At 39.3% G+C, this 18,824-nt stretch overlaps 4 protein-coding genes across 6 annotated transcripts; 2 read left to right on the plus strand and 2 right to left on the minus strand.

Annotated features, from left to right (window-relative positions):
- The first annotated feature begins 25 nt into the window (after window positions 1–25).
- mterf3 (mitochondrial transcription termination factor 3) lies at window positions 26–3,716 on the plus strand. Of its 2 annotated transcripts, none has more exons than XM_022202300.2 (8): window positions 26–169; window positions 1,243–1,607; window positions 1,731–1,886; window positions 2,046–2,235; window positions 2,403–2,550; window positions 2,731–2,802; window positions 2,897–3,058; window positions 3,379–3,716. In XM_022202300.2, exons 2-8 carry the CDS (start codon window positions 1,250–1,252, stop codon window positions 3,571–3,573), a joined length of 1,281 nt encoding a protein of 426 aa, XP_022057992.2. In that variant the 5' UTR covers window positions 26–169; window positions 1,243–1,249; the 3' UTR covers window positions 3,574–3,716. The 2 variants fall into 2 exon arrangements, with proteins under 2 accessions (XP_022057992.2, XP_022057993.2); XM_022202301.2 differs by having other exon boundaries at window positions 1,734–1,886.
- Window positions 3,717–4,665: 949 nt separating this feature from the next.
- Window positions 4,666–6,425, plus strand: LOC110956678 (cytochrome b-c1 complex subunit 7). Of its 2 annotated transcripts, none has more exons than XM_022202311.2 (4): window positions 4,666–4,752; window positions 5,582–5,650; window positions 5,733–5,899; window positions 6,224–6,425. In XM_022202311.2, exons 1-4 carry the CDS (start codon window positions 4,680–4,682, stop codon window positions 6,299–6,301), a joined length of 387 nt encoding a protein of 128 aa, XP_022058003.1. In that variant the 5' UTR covers window positions 4,666–4,679; the 3' UTR covers window positions 6,302–6,425. The 2 variants fall into 2 exon arrangements, with proteins under 2 accessions (XP_022058003.1, XP_051811840.1); XM_051955880.1 differs by having other exon boundaries at window positions 4,701–4,752; window positions 5,585–5,650.
- A 260-nt stretch (window positions 6,426–6,685) lies between these two features.
- Window positions 6,686–9,880, minus strand: lrrc14b (leucine rich repeat containing 14B). Its single transcript, XM_022202298.2, has 3 exons — window positions 9,603–9,880; window positions 8,342–8,970; window positions 6,686–7,705 (listed from the first exon to the last, which is right to left on the minus strand). Exons 1-3 carry the CDS (start codon window positions 9,876–9,878, stop codon window positions 7,027–7,029), a joined length of 1,584 nt encoding a protein of 527 aa, XP_022057990.2. The 5' UTR covers window positions 9,879–9,880; the 3' UTR covers window positions 6,686–7,026.
- Window positions 9,881–9,898: 18 nt separating this feature from the next.
- LOC110956676 (protein naked cuticle homolog 2) lies at window positions 9,899–18,496 on the minus strand. Its single transcript, XM_022202308.2, has 10 exons — window positions 18,351–18,496; window positions 18,234–18,260; window positions 18,074–18,153; window positions 13,712–13,766; window positions 13,288–13,379; window positions 12,146–12,241; window positions 11,941–12,058; window positions 11,702–11,845; window positions 11,101–11,572; window positions 9,899–10,044 (listed from the first exon to the last, which is right to left on the minus strand). Exons 1-9 carry the CDS (start codon window positions 18,373–18,375, stop codon window positions 11,127–11,129), a joined length of 1,083 nt encoding a protein of 360 aa, XP_022058000.2. The 5' UTR covers window positions 18,376–18,496; the 3' UTR covers window positions 9,899–10,044; window positions 11,101–11,126.
- Between the last annotated feature and the right edge of the window lie 328 nt (window positions 18,497–18,824).

The following is an 18,824-nucleotide window of genomic DNA, read 5'->3' on the forward strand; positions in this document are numbered from 1 at the left end:
TTGAGGTCATCAGTTACACGCACAAACACATCGCTGTGGTATATCTCACATGGTGACGTTTCCATGGAGTTCTTCCGTTAATGTGCACGTGAAGACAATTGACATTGCGGGTACTGGTTGGTGATGAAGCTCAGGGCATCAGAGGACAAAATGTTGTGATTCTCAAATTGTGAGTAAAATATTAACGCAGTAAAGTAATGTTTTGGTGTTGGCTCTTCTCACAAGAATTGAGAAGATTATCATTCTAGCCATCCTAGCATTGGGGGGAAAGCTAGCTAGCTATTCGGCCTCAAATTTCTGGGTCATATCTTCATTAGCTTAGCTAGCCAGCAGTTGGACAGGTAAATTACTGTGAATGTGTCTCTGTAAATATGGGGGACACTGTCGTTTGCTCATCTGTATGTTACCAACCATCACGCTGATGAACAGCATTAGCCATAAAGTTCCTACACAGTTGCTGTGACATGACACTGCAATATTAAATCAGCTTCCTGTCCACTATGTTATAATGTAGCAGGTACATTGCGCAGTACCCCAGCATGAACAAAATAAAAATAACTCAGAATTTCTTGCCAATACCCTCCATCTACCATGTCTCATAGTGCACAGACTGAAAACATACAGATGGAGTTAAAAACAAAAGCATACACTTAGCTAAAAACAATTTAGCTTTGTAGAAAGTGCAAATATGCGCATATGTGTGAGTAATTCACTGTTATTATTTATTTATTGATTATTTCAACGGTAATTGATGAAGGAAGGACAATGAAGGTCCATTGTCATAATTAAGCCAAAGCAACATGTGCTTACATGCTATACTTTTAAATATATACACACAAAACCGACCCTCTATTGTAGGGAGCTTACCACATATATGATCATTTATTTTTGAATTATGTGTAATTGTATATAATCAGTTTATATTAACAACCAGACATATATATATTGATAACTTATGATTCTGCAGTTGCCTGTGTTAAAATATTTAAGTTGTCTTTATTTCCTTCTTAGTATATCTATTTATTACATGTGCTCTTGACACTGTGTGTGTTTTTAAGTGTGTACTGGATTTTGATAGTTAAAGTCATTATATGTGTCACAATTATTGGCCTAAAATTGTGAGTCTGATTGTCTGAGGTGTACTGTTTGAAATTATTCAGTATTTTTTGAAGAAGTTCTCTCAATAGAGCTTGTCCACTGCCACTTTATGTGTTATGATATAACTTTGTTTGTTTCTTGCAGAATAACAATGGCCTCTACTTGTGCACAGCTGTGTCTGAGATGCAGAGGTCTTCTTTGCTCTAAGACACTGACCAGTACGGGACAGTACTATGCTCAAGTTCGACATTGTAATACAGTGACCAAAGTACCGACCAAAATCAGTAATAGATTATTCATGTGGGGAAATCACACAGCACCCCAGACAAGACTGAGGTGGAAACAACACATGTGCTACTACAGTGACTTGACAGTCAAATACCTGACGTCTGAGGCTAAGGAAGGCAAGCATACAGAAGATGTGGTGAGAACTGATGTTGCTGTATACCCAGCTCCGCTGTTGCCAACCAGAGATGATGTGTCAACGACTGAAAATCAAGTGTCGTTAGGTAGGTATTGGTTTGCTGTTATTGATCATATAAACATGGATTCAACTTCATCATTTGTATTTAGATTCATAGTTTTTCTTATGAGTGTTGAATATTCTCAATCTGCATTTTTTTTTCATTCAGCAGATTTGGATGCTGTTGCTGAATTATCAGCATTAGAGGAGATCACGGATGAAGAAGCTGTTGGTATATCTTCTCCATCTGTCATGCCTCTAGCCTCCACCTCTCTTAGAGACTACGTTGACAAGTCTGAGACACTTACCAAGCTGGTACAACTGGGTAATTAAATTTTTAAAATGTTATTTTTAAATTGTTGACAAGGTTTCAGTTTGGAAACACAGTTAGTTACTGTATGAAAATAACGGCAATGCTCGTCAAATCGTGAATTCACCGGAGACATTTTTTTTCTGATCATTTTGCCCACTTCTCTCATTGCAGGAGTGGATCTGTGGAAGCTGGAACAGAGGCCCCATGTAGGCTCAATGCTGCTGAAACTGGATTTCAGCAAAGATGTGGCCCCACGGCTGCTGTTTCTCAAAGAAGTTGGGGTGGAGGACTCTCGCTTTGGATATATCATCACACGCAATCCCTTCATTCTCACTGAGAGTTTGGAAAACCTACAGACCAGGTAGCAAGAAAGGATTTTCTCCAAAATCATTCTTAACTCTGAATCTGAGGAGACTAAACTATACAATTATACATACTTTTTGTTTTAGTGTCAGGTTATTGTCCTTCTCTGCAGTCACCTTGGCTATGACACTTTCTACATAACGTTGTCTTCTGTTGTTTATAAAGGGTGAACTATCTCAAGTCAAAGAAGTTCAGCTCTGAAACTATTGCATCCATGGTGTCCAGAGCTCCTTATCTGCTCAACTTCAGTGTGAAGAGGCTGGACAACAGACTGGGCTTTTATCAACAGCAACTCAGCCTCAGTACTTCCAATGTAAGCAACTGTTATAAGAAATCTCATTTAGAAACTGAACCATGTTCTAGCAAAAATTCACATTTCTCTTTGTATTATGCATTACAACACTGCTTTGAAGTAAGTTTACAAACAGAAACCGTGACTTTGTTGGTTGAAAATGAAATGGCAGATTATAGCAAATGTTGTCTCCTTCCTCAGACACGGAACATCGTAGCTCGTCTTCCCAGATTACTTTGCGGCAGTTTGGAGCCTGTAAAAGAAAATTTGAAGGTATTGAACGGCAGAGCAAATAAGTAGAAAGTTTATTTTTAATAACTTGAGTGGCTTTACTTAATAGTTTTTTTTTTGTAAATGTGTTCCACAGGTGTGTGAAATAGAGCTCGGCTTTAAGGCAAACGAGATCCAGCACATAGTTATTACCGTCCCTAAAGTGCTGACTGCCAATAAAAGGAAGCTAACCCAGATATTTGACTTCCTGCACAACACCATGAAGGTGCCCCACCACCTGATCACCAAGTTCCCACAGGTGGATTTGCTGCTATGGTTCTTTTACCCGTTTATGGTCAACATGAACACATTTTATTTGTATTTTGTCTATATTCTGACTTATAACTCCATAACATGCTATCTATTAGGTCTGTGCAATAATATACATTTTTTTACACTTTATACTTACACTCTGTTTTCTTATGAAATGCACATTTTACTTTTATTCTTATACCGTTTATACTTATGTTTCTATTTTAGGACATAAGACTTTTAATGGGAGCAATTATAACGTAAGCAGTTTCTCCTTGGGAATCTATAAAGTATTTCTGATTCTGATAATCTGATGTCTTCTCATAGGTCCTCAATACCAAATACTTGCGTTTGAGAGAGCGCCACTGCTTCCTTGAGTACCTTGGAAAAGCTCAGTATGACCCAGCTCTGCCCAACTACATCTCCCTTGATCGCTTGGTGTTTTTGCCCGATGAGACTTTTTGCACTGATTTGGCTTTGGCCACGTTGGAGGATTATTATTTGTTCCAAAAGACACTTTGATTCTTCACAGCAAGAATGACCAAGGACACAGGATGAATATGATAATGTCAGATACATGCATACGTGAAAGTCAAAACATAAAGAGCATGAAATATGTTTTGTAAATATGGTGTTTAATAAATGTGCATGATTTGTATAACCTGTTCTGCTTGAATCATTGCCTTTATTACCACAACTGTCTGTCTGAGGTGGCAGCCAGTCTGACTGTAGATATGCTCAGTCTAACGTGTTTGTAGAAATTACTTTAACTCAAAGCCGGTCTATAAAATGATTAAGTCTTCAAAACTGCCTGCAATAAGACACTTAAAGTAATACTCAGTTTGAGAGGAGTAAGAATTCATCTGTTTAGTGGTTTAATGTATCCAAGTACATTTATTCAATTAATTCTATTTCATGTGAATGTTATATTGTACTAGAATGAAAAAATATGCACTCAACAAAAATATAAACGCAACACTTTTGTTTTTGCTCCCATTTTTTATGAGATGAACTCAAAGCTCTAAAACTTTTTCCACATACACAATATCACCATTTCTCTCAAATATTGTTCACAAATCTGTCTAAATCTGTGATAGTGAGCACTTCTCCTTTGCTGAGATAAGCCATCCCACCTCACAGGTGTGCCATATCAAGATGCTGATTAGACACCATGATTAGTGCACAGGTGTGCCTTAGACTGCCCACAATAAAAGGCCACTCTGAAATGGTGGAGATGGCTTATGGTAGAGAAATGAACATTCAATACATAAGCAACAGCTCTGGTTGACATTCCTGCTGTCAGTATTCCAATTGCATGCTCCCTCAAATCTTGCCACATCTGTGGCATTGTGCTGTTGTGTGATAAAACTGCACATTTCACAAAAATGGGAGCAAAAAGTGTTGTGTTTATATTTTTGTTGAGTGTATATATTACATATTTTTCTAATTTAATTGTAAAGGTACATGCCCAAAACGCGACCTGCTCATGTAACCTAAACTCTTATGAATACCAGCGTGATGCTGTGTATTTTGTTTTCGTTTTGTATATAATGTTGGAGTGTTGAAAAATAAATATCCTTATTGATTTAGTGAGCTTTCTACGTCATGACGTTAACGTGAATTGCCTAATGTCCAGGACACTCATTACCCACAATGCACAGCGGCCATCCTCAGTGGTAAACATGGCGACGAGGGCACCGGGTAAGAGAACATCGCAACTTTTTGATATTTTCAGTTTAAATTCGCTAAAGTTCGGGTCAGACTGTTCTGTCATACCGTTTATAAACATATGATGGATAACTTTGTGTTATCTTTATTTTTTTCTGTCTGAATATATCTCTTGATACATTTGACTTGTGTGTCCTTTACTGTCCCCTTGCTAACCGATGCTAATGTTAGCTCAGCGCTCCCCGGTGGAGCTACTCAATAAAATGATAATTATTTTAGAATCTGTAACTCCTCTACGACCTGCTTGGCGAGAGAAAGTCTTACAATTTTCTACAAAATAACTGCTATCGCGTTCAGCTGTTATTATGCTGTAAAGTACACATATTTGGTTGTCGTCTGGTTAGCGTTAGCTTATTAGCTGCAGAAGTTAATTGAGGTTACCTTCCTGTTGTTGCTCATTCTGCCTTTTCGGAGCGTCTAAAGATGTTAACTGTAGACAAGTAGTGTATTGCTCGTCATGCAAAGTCTATTATGTTACCCAATATTAGAAAACCCAAGGTGAACCGAAAAGAGTATTCCAGTTGCCTTTTACTGAATCTTACTGATTAAATTATATCTATTTTCTGTGTACTTTTTGATCAAGCCAACTGTTTATATGGTGTACCATTATCGAAATGTGCTGTCATCTTAAAATTTCATGCATATCCAACATAAATCTGTGTTACTCTATCTGGCATACTGTATCCCTGTTTCTTCCTCTCCATATCTGTAGATAACTGTACAATCTGCTCCTCTCTTTAGTCAAGTTTGTCCAGCCTGAATGACCCTGTGTCTGTCTGTGTTTTTCATGTTCTGTTCACAGTAGCAGCGGGCCGACTCCTGGGTGGGGTCCGTAAATGGTACTACAACATGTGTGGCTTCAACAAGATCGGTGAGGACAAACACTCAGTCTACAATCTTATAAGACTGTCATTGTTTTTTTCTGATTCTAGCATACATGTTGTTTGTTTCAGGTTTAATGCGCGATGACACAATATATGAGGATGCAGATGTTAAAGAGGCCATCAGGAGGCTTCCAGAGGGGGTTTATAACGACAGGGTGTTCAGGATCAAGAGGGCCCTGGATCTCTCCATGAAGCATCAGATCCTGCCTAAGGACCAGTGGACGAAATATGAGGAGGTAAATTCGCATGAGCAGATTTTAAGAAAAATGATGTAGAGCATTGCTTTTCATTATGTTGTAAATGGTACGCATAGATGCAAAATCATTTGTATATTACAAACTTACTTTAAAATGATTCACCTGCTGAAAACTCAGTGCAAAGTCTGACATTATACAACTTTAAAACAGAGAAAGTTACAACTTTTAAGCACTGGAAAATTTAAATGAGCTATTTCATTTGAATTTGGGTGGATTTTTCATCATGTTTACCTGATTTCAGCAATGATTTATCTTAATTTCACTTGACAATGTCATGTTTTTCTTCTTATATTTTCTCCACAGGACATCCGTTATCTGACACCGTATCTGGATGAGGTGATCCGTGAGAGGAAAGAAAAAGAAGAGTGGATGAAGAAATAAAAAATTTCTAATCACATCTCTTAATCTGGTCTTCGGTTCATGCATGGTTGTCCTCTGGTGTAATATTTAATTGAAATGTAACCTATATCAGATAGTGCTCATTAAAGAAATGTACATTTTGGAAGATGTGGATGTGTCACTTTATGTAATGGACAGTGGGCTATGTGAAGATCTGATTTATTGGTATGACAAAGTGAAACACATTTGTATGCTGCATACAACATGTTGCATTGTGCTGTTTACAAATCAGGTTATATACAAAATTTAAATCGGAATATTGACATAAGAACATGTACAATAGATATATCCAACAAAATATCCGAGTTACCAACAACCATAAAGGTACCTACATCTATCTGCACTGCATATGTCCTTTACAGACTGTAAGAGGTGTTCAAAGAAAATAAGGATCCTATGATGCAATAGTGTAGTAAAATCATATAGTATGGAATTCCTGCATGTATGATGTTAATCTATAGCCAAATAAACCTGGCTCAATAAATCTGTTTTCACAGTCTAGGCCTCTAGTCAAGCACAGACCAGAGGGAACAGCTGAGTATAGCTTAAGAACACATCCTCACAACTAACAAACTGTCCAGGGGCCCCCTCAGTCAACATACAACATTTCTATAAGTTCTAAAGATCTGCTTTACACATGTCCAGATTTATATAAAATCTGAGCTCAAGACTTTTCTGTCAGCTCTTTTATCCTTCTACAGGAAGCCTCAGTCATTTTTGTGAGCCTGTGATCTCCTGCTGTCCACATCAGTTATTGTACTGATGAAATTCCCAATGACTGTATTAAAAGACTTCAACATGGACACCCCCAGCTCATTGCTGGTTTCATGAATGTCAGGATCATAGGACCCCAAGAGAGGAGTACACACTTCCACACTTCCTCTTCCAGCTCCCTCCAGGATGCCCATCAGCTGGCTCTTGATCTCCTGAAACAGCTCCTTGTTGTACCGCAGCAAGACCGCATCATCAAGAGGATAAGTGACGTCCTCGGAGTAGCATTCACGAGGCACTGGTACCTCTATGTACCTTAACTTAGGAAACCCTGCAGATAATGTGGAGAATAATCTCTTCAGGGCAGCAGAGGTCAGAGGGTTTCCCAGGAGCTTGAGCTCCTCCAGACCCTGACAGAGAGTCAGAGCGCTAATGAAGGCGTCAACGTGCTCGTCCTCTATGTTGCATTCTTCAAGGGTCAGGCTCACCAGGGTTGTGGAACAACGTCCGAGCAGTTTGAGGACGGAGGTTGAGAAAGAGCCAAAGATGTCATGTCCACTGATGTCCAGGTGAACCAGGGACTCGCTGTGGAGGCTGTTGGCCAAGTACGTCATGTCAACACGGTTCAGGCAGCAGTTGGCCAACTCCAAATACTGCAGTGGTGTGTTAAGAGGACTGGATAAAGGAAACAGAGGTGAGTGGAAATGGCCTGGTGTTGAATGAAAGGCTTATAGAACCAGAAATCATCGAATCCCAACATTTCTTTTTAGCACAGTTGCACACTTTTCTATCGTGAAGATTTAAGAACATTTCAGTGTTCTGTTATATTGTAATCATCCGTTTGTTAATTCTGGTATTTTGGTAAAAATACTTAAATTTGAAAAGCTTATTTCCAAGTCTTATTCTGCAGCATTTCCCCCATCTACATTCTAAAATTCAAATCACCTAAATCAAATGCCGTACTATAACAGCTCTGTTGTTTAGACTCCTGTTCTATTTAAACTTGACCTGTGAAGACTATCCTGTCAGTTTCAGGCTGACCTGCACCTGTTTGTCCTTCGTCTGGCAACATGTCAGCAATTTTAACAACAAAATACCTTCCACTGTTAAACACGAGCCTTAAAGCTGGAATGTGCTGTGACGCTGGTTAAAGGCGATTATTGTGAGCTATATTAAATCTCTTGATGCTGCAGGGTGCATGAAGTATGGAAATCAAAGCCATCAGTAGCATTCGTCACCTCACTTACATAAAGACGCAGACAAAGGAGGACACCTTGTTGTCTTTCTTTATCTGTCTGTCTGTTTACTCACTTCAGCAGCCTTCGTAGGTGTCCAGTGAGAGTGGAAAATCCGACATAGAGCTCGGTGAGGCTGCTCAGCTGTGCCAGCAGGTTGCCAATGGTGGCCAACAGATCCCCATCTAAAGAGCTCAGCCTCCTCACATCCAGGGCCCCGGCTGGCAGCGTTAGAGACTGCAACTTAGGGAATTCCACCCTGGACAGCAGCACCTCCAGATGTGTGGCCTCCAGGGGGACATTGTGGACCACTTCCAGCTTTGTGATGGACTCAGGCTCTGCTAGGCGAAGAATGTAGAACAGCTGCTTGAGAGCGAGAGAATCAGCCCTGAAACTGACAAAACGAAGCTTCAGAGGACAGTAGCGGAGGAGCAAGAAGGCCTGAGCCACCAGCTCGTAGTTACGGCCGGTGACGAAGCCGTTCAGACGGATGTCGATGGAGGTTTCAAAGGCGGATCGGGACACATCACTGGCCTGCATGGCCACCATGGTCTCATAGCACATTTGGGTCAGGAGCTGGGTTCTCGCCCATCGACCCAGCGTGGACCGACAGCGGCAGGTCTGCTGCTCAATGTCCTTAAGGGCAGTCAGGTCCACCACATGCAGGTTCTTGGCATAAGTTCTTGGAGGAGACAGCACATAATCCTTAGAAAACAAGGGAATACTATTGAAAAGTCTGTCAAAGTAATTATCTAGTTAACAGAAGACAATTTAAAGGAATTAACAAAAAATTTCAACTGTGACATGAAAATAAAATGAATAAGATTAACCCTCCTGTTGTCCTCATTTATGGCACAACAAAATATTGTTCCCTTGTCTGAAAACAATCCAAAAATTCAGCAAAAAATTCCACAAATTTATACAAAAATGCAAAATCTTCAGGAAGAAAATTCCTTAAGTTAAAAAATTAAACTTTTATTAATTAAAAAAATTAATATCTTCCAAAAAATCCTAAAAATATCTAAAGTGATTCCATATATATCAGTAAAACTTAGATTTTCTTTAAGAACATTCACACAAAAAAATCAACCAAAATCCAATGAATTTCAGTGGATTTTGGTTGATTTCTTTGTGACTGTTCTTAAAGAAATATTGTTTTTAACATACATTTTTTCCCCCACAAAAAATGTTCAACAATTTCCCAAAAATGTTGAACATGTGGAAGTTTTCACTGTGAATTTTTTTTTTCACACAATTTTAAACTTTAAAACGGGTCAATTTTGACTCGCAGGATGACACCAGGGTTAAACACACTATAATCACAACCATTCAGGTACCTTCAGGCCAGTCAGAACTGCTACCAGACAAAGCCGGCAGGTGCAGGAGGTGAGATCCAACTCACAGTCGACTGTCTTTCCCAGAAGTCTTTGTAGGTTGAGCTCAGGAAGAGGCCAAGTCTGGACCAAAGCATGTAGCAGGTCGGCCTGCTCATGGAGGTAGCAGGCCTTGAAGACGAGCGGGTAGAGGTTAAAAGGCACACAGCTGAGGTTCTCCAGAGCACTCGGACAAGTCTGGATGAAGCCCTCAGCAGCGAGGAATCGCAGGGACTTCATGTTTTCTGTGTCAGCAGATGTGTGAGTCTCTGGGTTGGTTGTTGAGAGCTGCTTTCAAACAGCTCTGAGTTTCAGCCTTTTACCTCCTCTGGAGCTGCTGCTGCTTTGTTGATCTTCTGTGTTGCTGTCTGTCGGGATGCTTTGTTATTGTCTGGAACCAGGCTCACTGTGGTGAGAAAGGAACAAGGCATGGGGAACTCGTGGTAGGTAAAGAGAGCTGACTGAGGGTATTAATAGAAGCAGCTGTCTCCCGTCCTTCGTGGGACACAGTGTCTATTTGCAATTTTGCCAGGGAGATAAGTTGAGACAACCTCTGAGTGCTGCAGACAAGCTTCCCTTCACTGTTTACAAAACTATGTTGTGAAGCTGCACTTGAGCTGAATAATCCACAAATAAGCCAGCCCTGAACTGAGATATTATCTCCGTTTGATGTTTAATGTAATTAAACAACTATGCTATTATGAAGTGATTCAATCTTCAATTCCTGTTTAATTATTTTTTCTACCAGTTTGCTTTATGCAACATTGGCTAGCAATGCATCATGGTCTAATATCTATAAATGTTATAGTCAACACATATATAATTTACAATACATTCTGCTGGCCTCACTCTATTGAAGATACCTCAGTGTGGCATTATGACGTCCATTTTGTCTCACTAACATCAAAAATTATCATTTTTAACTTATCTTCCTTGACTGTGTAGCTTATTTCAAGAAAGTCCCGCCATCAAGAAGAGAAAAATAATAAAGCTGCCTGGGTTTTGATATGAAATTTGAAAATTATTTTTATAACATTAAATATTTGTTCCATGATTTGCTCAAAAAATTAAAAAAAAAGTCACCATGTGAGGATACAAAACACCTTTATAGGATGTTTTAGTGTCGTTTACTAGAAAAGTCACATTTTCTTAATATGAAGTGGTGATTAAGATCCATTGTTTTAGTCACAATATGAGCAATATCCAGTATAAGTACAGGAAAATGTACTGCTAAATAATGTGAAGTGGTGGTAAACCTGTGATGAAACCTTCGATAAAGTGGCATTCAGACAACAAATGAGCTGACCTCTAAGGATTTAATGAGATATCTTACAGGATTTTGTTTGCATTAGAAACTGCCTTGTCTCTACTCCACCACACGCTGAGTATGATATAAATGAGGTGATTTAAGGACCAGCTGGGAGGTATTGAGTATGTATCAGTTTAGCTGAGCTTCTCTTACCTGTCTCATATGTGTGTGATTTGCAGTTATGAGGGGTGGTAGTGGTGGTGATGATGATGATGCTCGTGGTGGTGATGGTGCTCGTGTCTCTGGGCGACAGGGACCCCACAGGAAGGCTGAAGGTTGGAAAATATGTCCCTGTCTCGTCCTGGCTGAGCGAAGCCTGAGTGTCTGAGGGGTGAGGCGGCTCCTGCTACCCTGGAGTGAAGCCTCCTGCTGTGGGAACGCTGCAGGACACTGTGGGAGGCTGGAGGGTGAGTCTGAGCAGGAGGACACTCTGAAGGAGAGTGTTGGCCGTGAAGCCTGCAGGGCCTTCCCTCTGCCCTGGTCTTGTCTCTCCCTGCTGGCATGGCTTTGTTTTTCAAGGAGTGAACAATAGAGAGGCCTCGGGGAGACTGGGGGGACATGCAGTTGTCTCTGAACGCCACTAGGCGATGCTGAAGAGCCTGACTGGTCTCCGCAGAGGGCAAATCTATCAAAAAAAACAACAACAACACAACTTTAACTGTATTTCCAAGCACAAAAACATACACCAGCTTGGGGAGTGAAGTATTTATGATTGATATGCACAGCAATAACACTAATGGAGGAGTTTCTGTACCTGTGTTGTCAAACTTGGAGGTAAAATTTTCAATGCCAGCTAGATCCATGTAATGTTTTCTGCGCTCTATGTTTTCATCCGCACAGTAGATCCTTCTAACTGGACCTCTTTCCTCCTGAGGTTCACTCCGCTCTTTCTCTGCAGCTGTTTTCAGTAAGAGAAGGGCGCTGTCATCACATCATCAATAAATTAAATCTATGGCACCTAAATCAACAGGAAAAATTGTAATTTCTGTTTACTTGAGCAAGCTGAGGGAGTAACAACCAGCTTGATCTTCAGAGGTCTGGTGCCACCATGAGGCTGCTTCACTGATGCCTCGATGACCTCGTACATGGAGTGTATGAGGCTGGACATGTCCTGTTGAACACAGACATGCATACTGTGTACGGAGATGCTTCAAAATTGATTTATGAGAGCTGAAAATAAAACAAAGAATCAAGCTACCTCCTTTGTGACTTTGCCAGTGTTGTCAAAGTTGTAGAGTGTGAAGACCCACTCCTGCCGAGACTCATCCTCCAGCACCACGTCGCACTCGGTGTCCTGTCAGCATGTGCACACAATGTAAGAATACACAAGAAAATGTAAGAAACATTTCATGTAATTTGGTGCATCTAGCATAGTCGTTAAAATGTTTATTTGCTTTTCTTGCTGGGAGGCAGATGAGGAGATCAGTGATGTTCCCACTGTTATCTGTGAAATGAAAGGCTACAACCAGGAGCTAAATACTTCAGCATCAAACAGCTTCATAACAAAGTGTGCCCCCAAAGCTCACTATTAACGCAATAGATCAGGTTTGTAAAAAGTGCAGTTTGATGGCAGCTTATGTGAAGGATTACTAGGTGAGCTTAAATGCTCTTGTCTTTTAAAATTTAACTGTAAACACTTCTTTTTGTGTCTACTGGTCAATAATTTTTTTTTACATTTTTCAAACTTCTCCAACTGGTTTTAACTCACATCTTATTACTTCGGTGCGGATAAAAAAACTGGAAAAAAAGCACATTTATGTGATGTTTTTATAACCTTCAACAAGAATAGGGTGTTAATTATTGTTTAGTTTGATCTTATTTTAAAGGTTTTCATTCAATTTTTACTGACTGGGAGCTGATCTTGATAGATAGATTTTCTTACTGGACTTTAACACACGTAGTATTTGTTCATTTAACTGTGTTTACATGTTTGATCCTCACAATCCACATAGATGTTGTAGCTGTAACTTCCACGGTAGTTCACGCTTTGTGCCGGACATTGTGCTTCTACGTGGAATAAAATATACATTATAAATCAATTTTGCTTGCTTGCACTGACACTTTTTTAACAAGAAGTTGGAGTCTTGCCATCTTGTTGACGGGCGACTAGCACTACACCAGGTTCTGTTTCTAGCTTTATGCGAAGCTACTTTAATAAATGCTCCTCTAACTGTATTTCTGGAGATAGCAGTCATTTATATGTGCATGAATTAAACCATGTGGACTAAAACTAACACAATGTACACACACATCTAATATAACACAAACATATCAGAATGCTAAGACATTTTAAATTCAAATTAAATGTATTATTTGTCAGATGCGACTGTAAACACTCACAGCAGGATGGTCATTCCTCTTCTTTGGTTGTTTCCTGATCTGGAAGCTGAAGCTGTTCTTTCTACCAGGTATCTCCTTTGGTGGCAAAACCACTAAACAGCACATAAAGTTTCACTGTAATCATTGTTATTTAGTAAACTCTAAGTCAGGTCTAATTATTGTGCATTTTAAAGTAACCTAGTCTCAGTTTTCACTGAATGTTTCACAGAGAGGAAACTGAAACCTGAGTGAAAGCCGTCCATCCAAAGGTCGGAGCTTTCCCACACAAATACAAAACAGATGTGGATAATTTCATCATTTCCTTCTCTCCTGGGAACCTTTAACATCTCTGATGATCCACTAAACTGACACAATGAAAAAGCTCTTCATATTTACATACAGTCGAAGGACAAAGTCAGTATAATGTGCAGGAGTCTCCACTCACCCCTGAGGTTGCCGTCATGGTGCGATTTGTTTTCCCTCAACTCTACGTACAAGTTCTGTGAAAAAAGCAGAGACAAATAACCAGAGAGCACACATGTAGAGAGGGAGAGGGAGGAAGCAATTAAGTGATTTTCATGTCCTCAGAGTGTGTGGATAGAACTCCAGATGTGAATGACGCTTAATGTTTGAGCTCCTGTGGATTTTGCCTGTGGCTTGTTTCCCACCAGTTCTGTCTTATAGGACAAAGCAGTGAATTTACATTACAGGCAGTAAAACACAGAAATAGAGCAAAAAAGAAGAAAAACAAAGAGGCCTCTCCTCTTTAAACTGTTGATATTCTTGACCTTTTCTTACCCATGATATGTAGCTGACTTGTACCTGAAGGTTAATATGCTCTCTTAAATCTCCTGGTCACTGAATCTCAATGTAAAAAATACATGTACTGCTGTAATGTGACATAATATTACTCATTTTAAAATGCAAAACAAATTCAACAGGGTCTGTTTTCCAAGGAACATATTTCACTTCATTGTTGTGTTCATTCTCTGTGACAATTCTTTCCACACTGTAAAAAAAAAAGCTGCAAAAAAAAGAAACTCTGGATATTATTAGTAAATTACCGAAGCAGGGAAAATCTGTAAAATATCAGGGAATTGTTTTAAAAAAAAGTCTGTTAAAAACTTTGACAGTGTTCTACAAAACAAGGAAACACAGTGCCAACAAGACATTTCTTATCTGCCCCAGTGACAAACTGTACCGGTGTCACACTGATGCTTTGGAAGTTGAAGAGGAGCATCAAAAACAAAGATAAGATGATATCCACACGCATGTTCAAATGAACACAATACAACCAGTGTTCCACCCTCTTCTCTCTGCCTGTCACGCTCTGTGACGCTTGATGCTTGGTTTGATTTCCACTGAAAGGAGGAGTGACGCCAAAGAGTGATAATGATGATGCAGGCAACAGAAAGGAGTGTTTGTGGCAGAACTCCATTGTTCCTCTGCTTCCTTCTCTGTTGTATTAAGTCATCACGCATCATGCATTTATGGTGAAAATATGGTGTACAATGAATTCTGTCGCTTGTCTCATCATGAAGAAACAGTAACGTCATACCTTGGTCTTGGACAAATCTTTCAAAGGAATTATTTTCTGTCACTTCAAGTGTCCTAGGATTCTTTACTTTATGATTTTCTGAAAGTGTTGTGGGAGCGAGATCTGGTGGTAACATTTAGTTCTGCAGACTGGACTGAGATCTTTGCAAAATGCATCTCAATCTGCACACAAATTTAACTTCCGTCACACCTTTTCCTGATAACGTTCCCCAAATAGCTCAAACCTGTTACTAAGGTAAAGTGCATGAGGGGACCTTTAACCACCTGTCTTACTCATGGGAGGTTCACTCTTTGATTAAAGACATTACTGCTACACCGTTTACATTGTTCTCATCATTTTTGGTTTTTAAATCGTATCCCTGAAAATTACTTCAGCAGAGACACTAAATTTCCATCAATAATTCTTCTATTTTGGCTAAAAAGTGTTGACATGTGGACAGATATCAGCTCTTTTCCTGCTGTAGAAACTGACCCTTGAACTCAGTCACTAAATCAGATCTTTTCTGGAGACTCTACAACCTTCTGCATTCTTTCCTACAGAAACTCAGACTCACTGCCTCTGGTGAACAATGGCTGAATGTTTTGTCTCTATGGCCTACATATATATTTATCTTTTTGTTTCCATATAAATACTTGAACAGTTGTTGTATATGTACAGTAGACAAAAAACTATCAGGCCACTCTTGTTTTCTTCAATTTGTTTTATTCTTTCATTCCTTCTTTCTTTCTTTCTAGAAATAATCAAATCACTGTGAGGTATGAAATCCATTAACTCCTAATGGATCATGGGTTGGGACACCATATTAGCTCAAATCCAATTAGATAGAAAACACTATTTCAGACTGATGCATTTGAGCAGCTGAACAGTTCCATTTCTCACTGAAATAATAAACTAGCATGCAAACATTCATCACACCAACAAATGAGTTCGAAGTAACAGGACAAACCACACCTCGGTTTATAATAGGCTTGTAAGGAGGAATTCAGCTCAAATATAATCACAAAATCCACACTGTGAACGCAAACAACGGCTAAACTCAGACACACACTGACATTAACAGAACTCCAGTATGGATTACCTGTTTGTACTCAAACTACTACCAAGCAGGATAGTTTGCTTATAACTTGAAACTAACCACTCCTAGATTTGTCACACAATACTCAGCTGACACTTAGAGGGATTAAAATCGTGCTCATGATGTTTGTTCTTGAGTGTGACTACATTTACTGATGCTGTAACTTCCTCATACAAAGACCAACCCACATAGTGTGGAAAGATCATAGCAAAGCAAACAGGTTTGTGGTTGTTTGCAGAAAGTTTCGTTGTTGACACCTGAGCCTGAGTCACTGCTATTTGGCAGGTAAGCATGTAAACATTCGGTTAGGTATAGGTGCCTACATTTTCTCCCCTCATAGCACATTTTACCCACTGGATATCTCCAAAGACACATAAAAATAACGTGTAGTTACTTGGGTTTTTGCTGCGTCCATATGTCAGTGTTAGATTGAAGTTTTAAGATTGGCTTTAACTCCAAAAAACACATTTTTAGTGTCAGTTTTTTTGAAAACTGTCCTTAAAAGTAACGTTAAGGGAAAAATTAACACCAAAGATGCATAAAGAGGATTCATGTGCGATCAGAAGCTGCTAGAAAACATTATAAAATGACCTATACAGTGAGACTTTTTTGCCATTCGCAGCTCTCAGCAGTGGTGTCACGAAGGATGAAACTATATTAGGCTGGAAAATCTAATCGCAGGAAGTTCTGTGCCATTAATGAGCGCAGAAACTTCACCACAGAGCCTTTAAACATCTTGGCAGAGTGTTTTTTTTCCAAAGTGCAGAACTTTCCAGAGCTTTCATGTAGCACTGTACAAATACTGTGCTCAGCCTCTGACTTTATTAACCTCAAAACAACAAGCTGCACCCAAGAACGTTTGAAGAAGCGCTGACGAGAAGTGAAAATGGCACCTTGGACATATTTTAAGATGCTGGGATAAGTGAATTTACGGTTTCTGAAAGCAACCCTGTGATTCTTGGAGGCAAATGAGATGTCCTTGATTTATTTTCACCACAAGATCTGGTTACACACATTAAATCAGGGTGTTTATCAGGAGAACTGTCACCAGTCTTTCAGCTATAAAGCGTTTTTTCTGAAATATGTTGCGCCATTCCACCTCAAAAGCATCCAGGCGTTGAACATGGACTCTTCATACATGCCAACTAACTACATGTGATGCCATTTATGCAACAGCCTCACCCTCTCCCCCCACTCCCCGACCTCACAGTCCGTCTGGCTGGAGAAGGAAAGCAGTACCAGATGTGGAGGTTTTTTTTCAGTGCAGTTGGGTATAAAGACCTTGCTGTCTGAAGGGGGTGGGTGTGTCGCACATCACAGGCTTAGAAGTCTCTTTATAGAGATGGAGGAGGAAGGGCGGAAGAATAAATAAACGGCCGCCTCCAAACATGTTTTATGTCTCCTACCATGAGATGTGAGCGAATACTGTTTGTCCCCCAATCTGAAATCAAGCTGCAGTAAACTGGTGTGAGGACGCTGCTCATGAATGTATTTGGGTTTTTAAGGGGTGTTTTCTTCTGCAGTTATGAGCACATAACTGTTGGTTTAATGCTGCTGTATTTATTGGGATGCTGTGGAAGAGAAATTTGACACCAAATATAGATCTGTGTTTAGATTTAATCAGTTTATGGTCAAGTTTGGTCATTTTTTAAAAGTAATGTAGTAAAAAAATCACAAATGTTTTGCACCGTCTACACTTGAAGTTGAAGGAAAAACTCTCCCCAAATCATTTTTTGCCACTTTTTCTTATTTAAACAAATCCAACTGAAACTTTTCTGCACTTTCATTTTATTATATGATGCATCTGTTATTTTTCAGATGTTTTACCAGTCTCTAACCTGCTCTTTTCTACTGTTTACATGCATTTCTTCTATTTTACTTTAGCAGATTTTTTAAAGCATATTTAAATTGCGATTAGGTATGAATTAAATATGCTTTCCAATGGATACTGAGTCTAAATTAACTTCATTATCTTTTTTTAAAAAATACATAAAACCTGACTGAAATTATCATACTCTTGGTTTCTTGAGTTTGGTTTCTATCCATCACTGCTTCCAGTCTGATCAATGCAGCGTTAAAGACAACCAAAGCAAACATCGCGAGATCTTTGATGGCTTTAATGAGGCTTTTACGAATTCATGTACACAAAATATGATTTAAAACCATTTCTCTACCTCTGTCAGTTTGGTTTTGTGGATGTGGCTCCGCTCCAACTCTCTCTGACAGGTCAGCACACTGGAAGCCAAACTCACACCTGAAGAACATAAAAATAAACATTAGAAAAACATAAAATATTTATTCTGAAACATTCAGTCTCCGTGTTGCCTCTCTTACCTTCCGGACTCTGTCTGCGTTTCGCAGCTGTCCAGTTAATGAGAGAGAAGTGAGCGTTGGTAATGACTTCGAATACTTTTTTTTTTTTAAACTGTCCAACTTAATGTTACTTCTCACCATGTTTGGAGTTGAATTTTCCCATACTTCGATCAGGACACTCTCACAACGTCCAACACCGGAAGATAAAAAGCATTTGACATCACAGAAACGTCCACTGGGAGGTTTTGAGTCACTTTACAGACGGAGAGAGCTTCAAATGTTTGACTGGGATGTTTGTCAAAGAGGAAAGAGTCAGAACGAGAGGATTCACTGCTGCTACTTCCTGCTTCGGTTAAAGGACCAGTGTGTGAGATTTAGAATGGAATATAAAACTCCTAATTAAGTTTTCATTAGTGTATACCAAGCATTGTTGTGTTGTGAGAAAATTTTGGTGGGTCAAAATATAATTGAGGGACTTTTGAAGTCCATGATATCTATCTATCTATCTATCTATCTATCTATCTATCTATCTATCTATCTATCTATCTATCTATCTATATATATATATATATATATATATATATATATATATATATATATATACATACATAT

The sequence above is a fragment of the Acanthochromis polyacanthus genome, chromosome 11 (assembly GCF_021347895.1).
Source record: "Acanthochromis polyacanthus isolate Apoly-LR-REF ecotype Palm Island chromosome 11, KAUST_Apoly_ChrSc, whole genome shotgun sequence".
NCBI lineage: Eukaryota > Metazoa > Chordata > Actinopteri > Pomacentridae > Acanthochromis > Acanthochromis polyacanthus.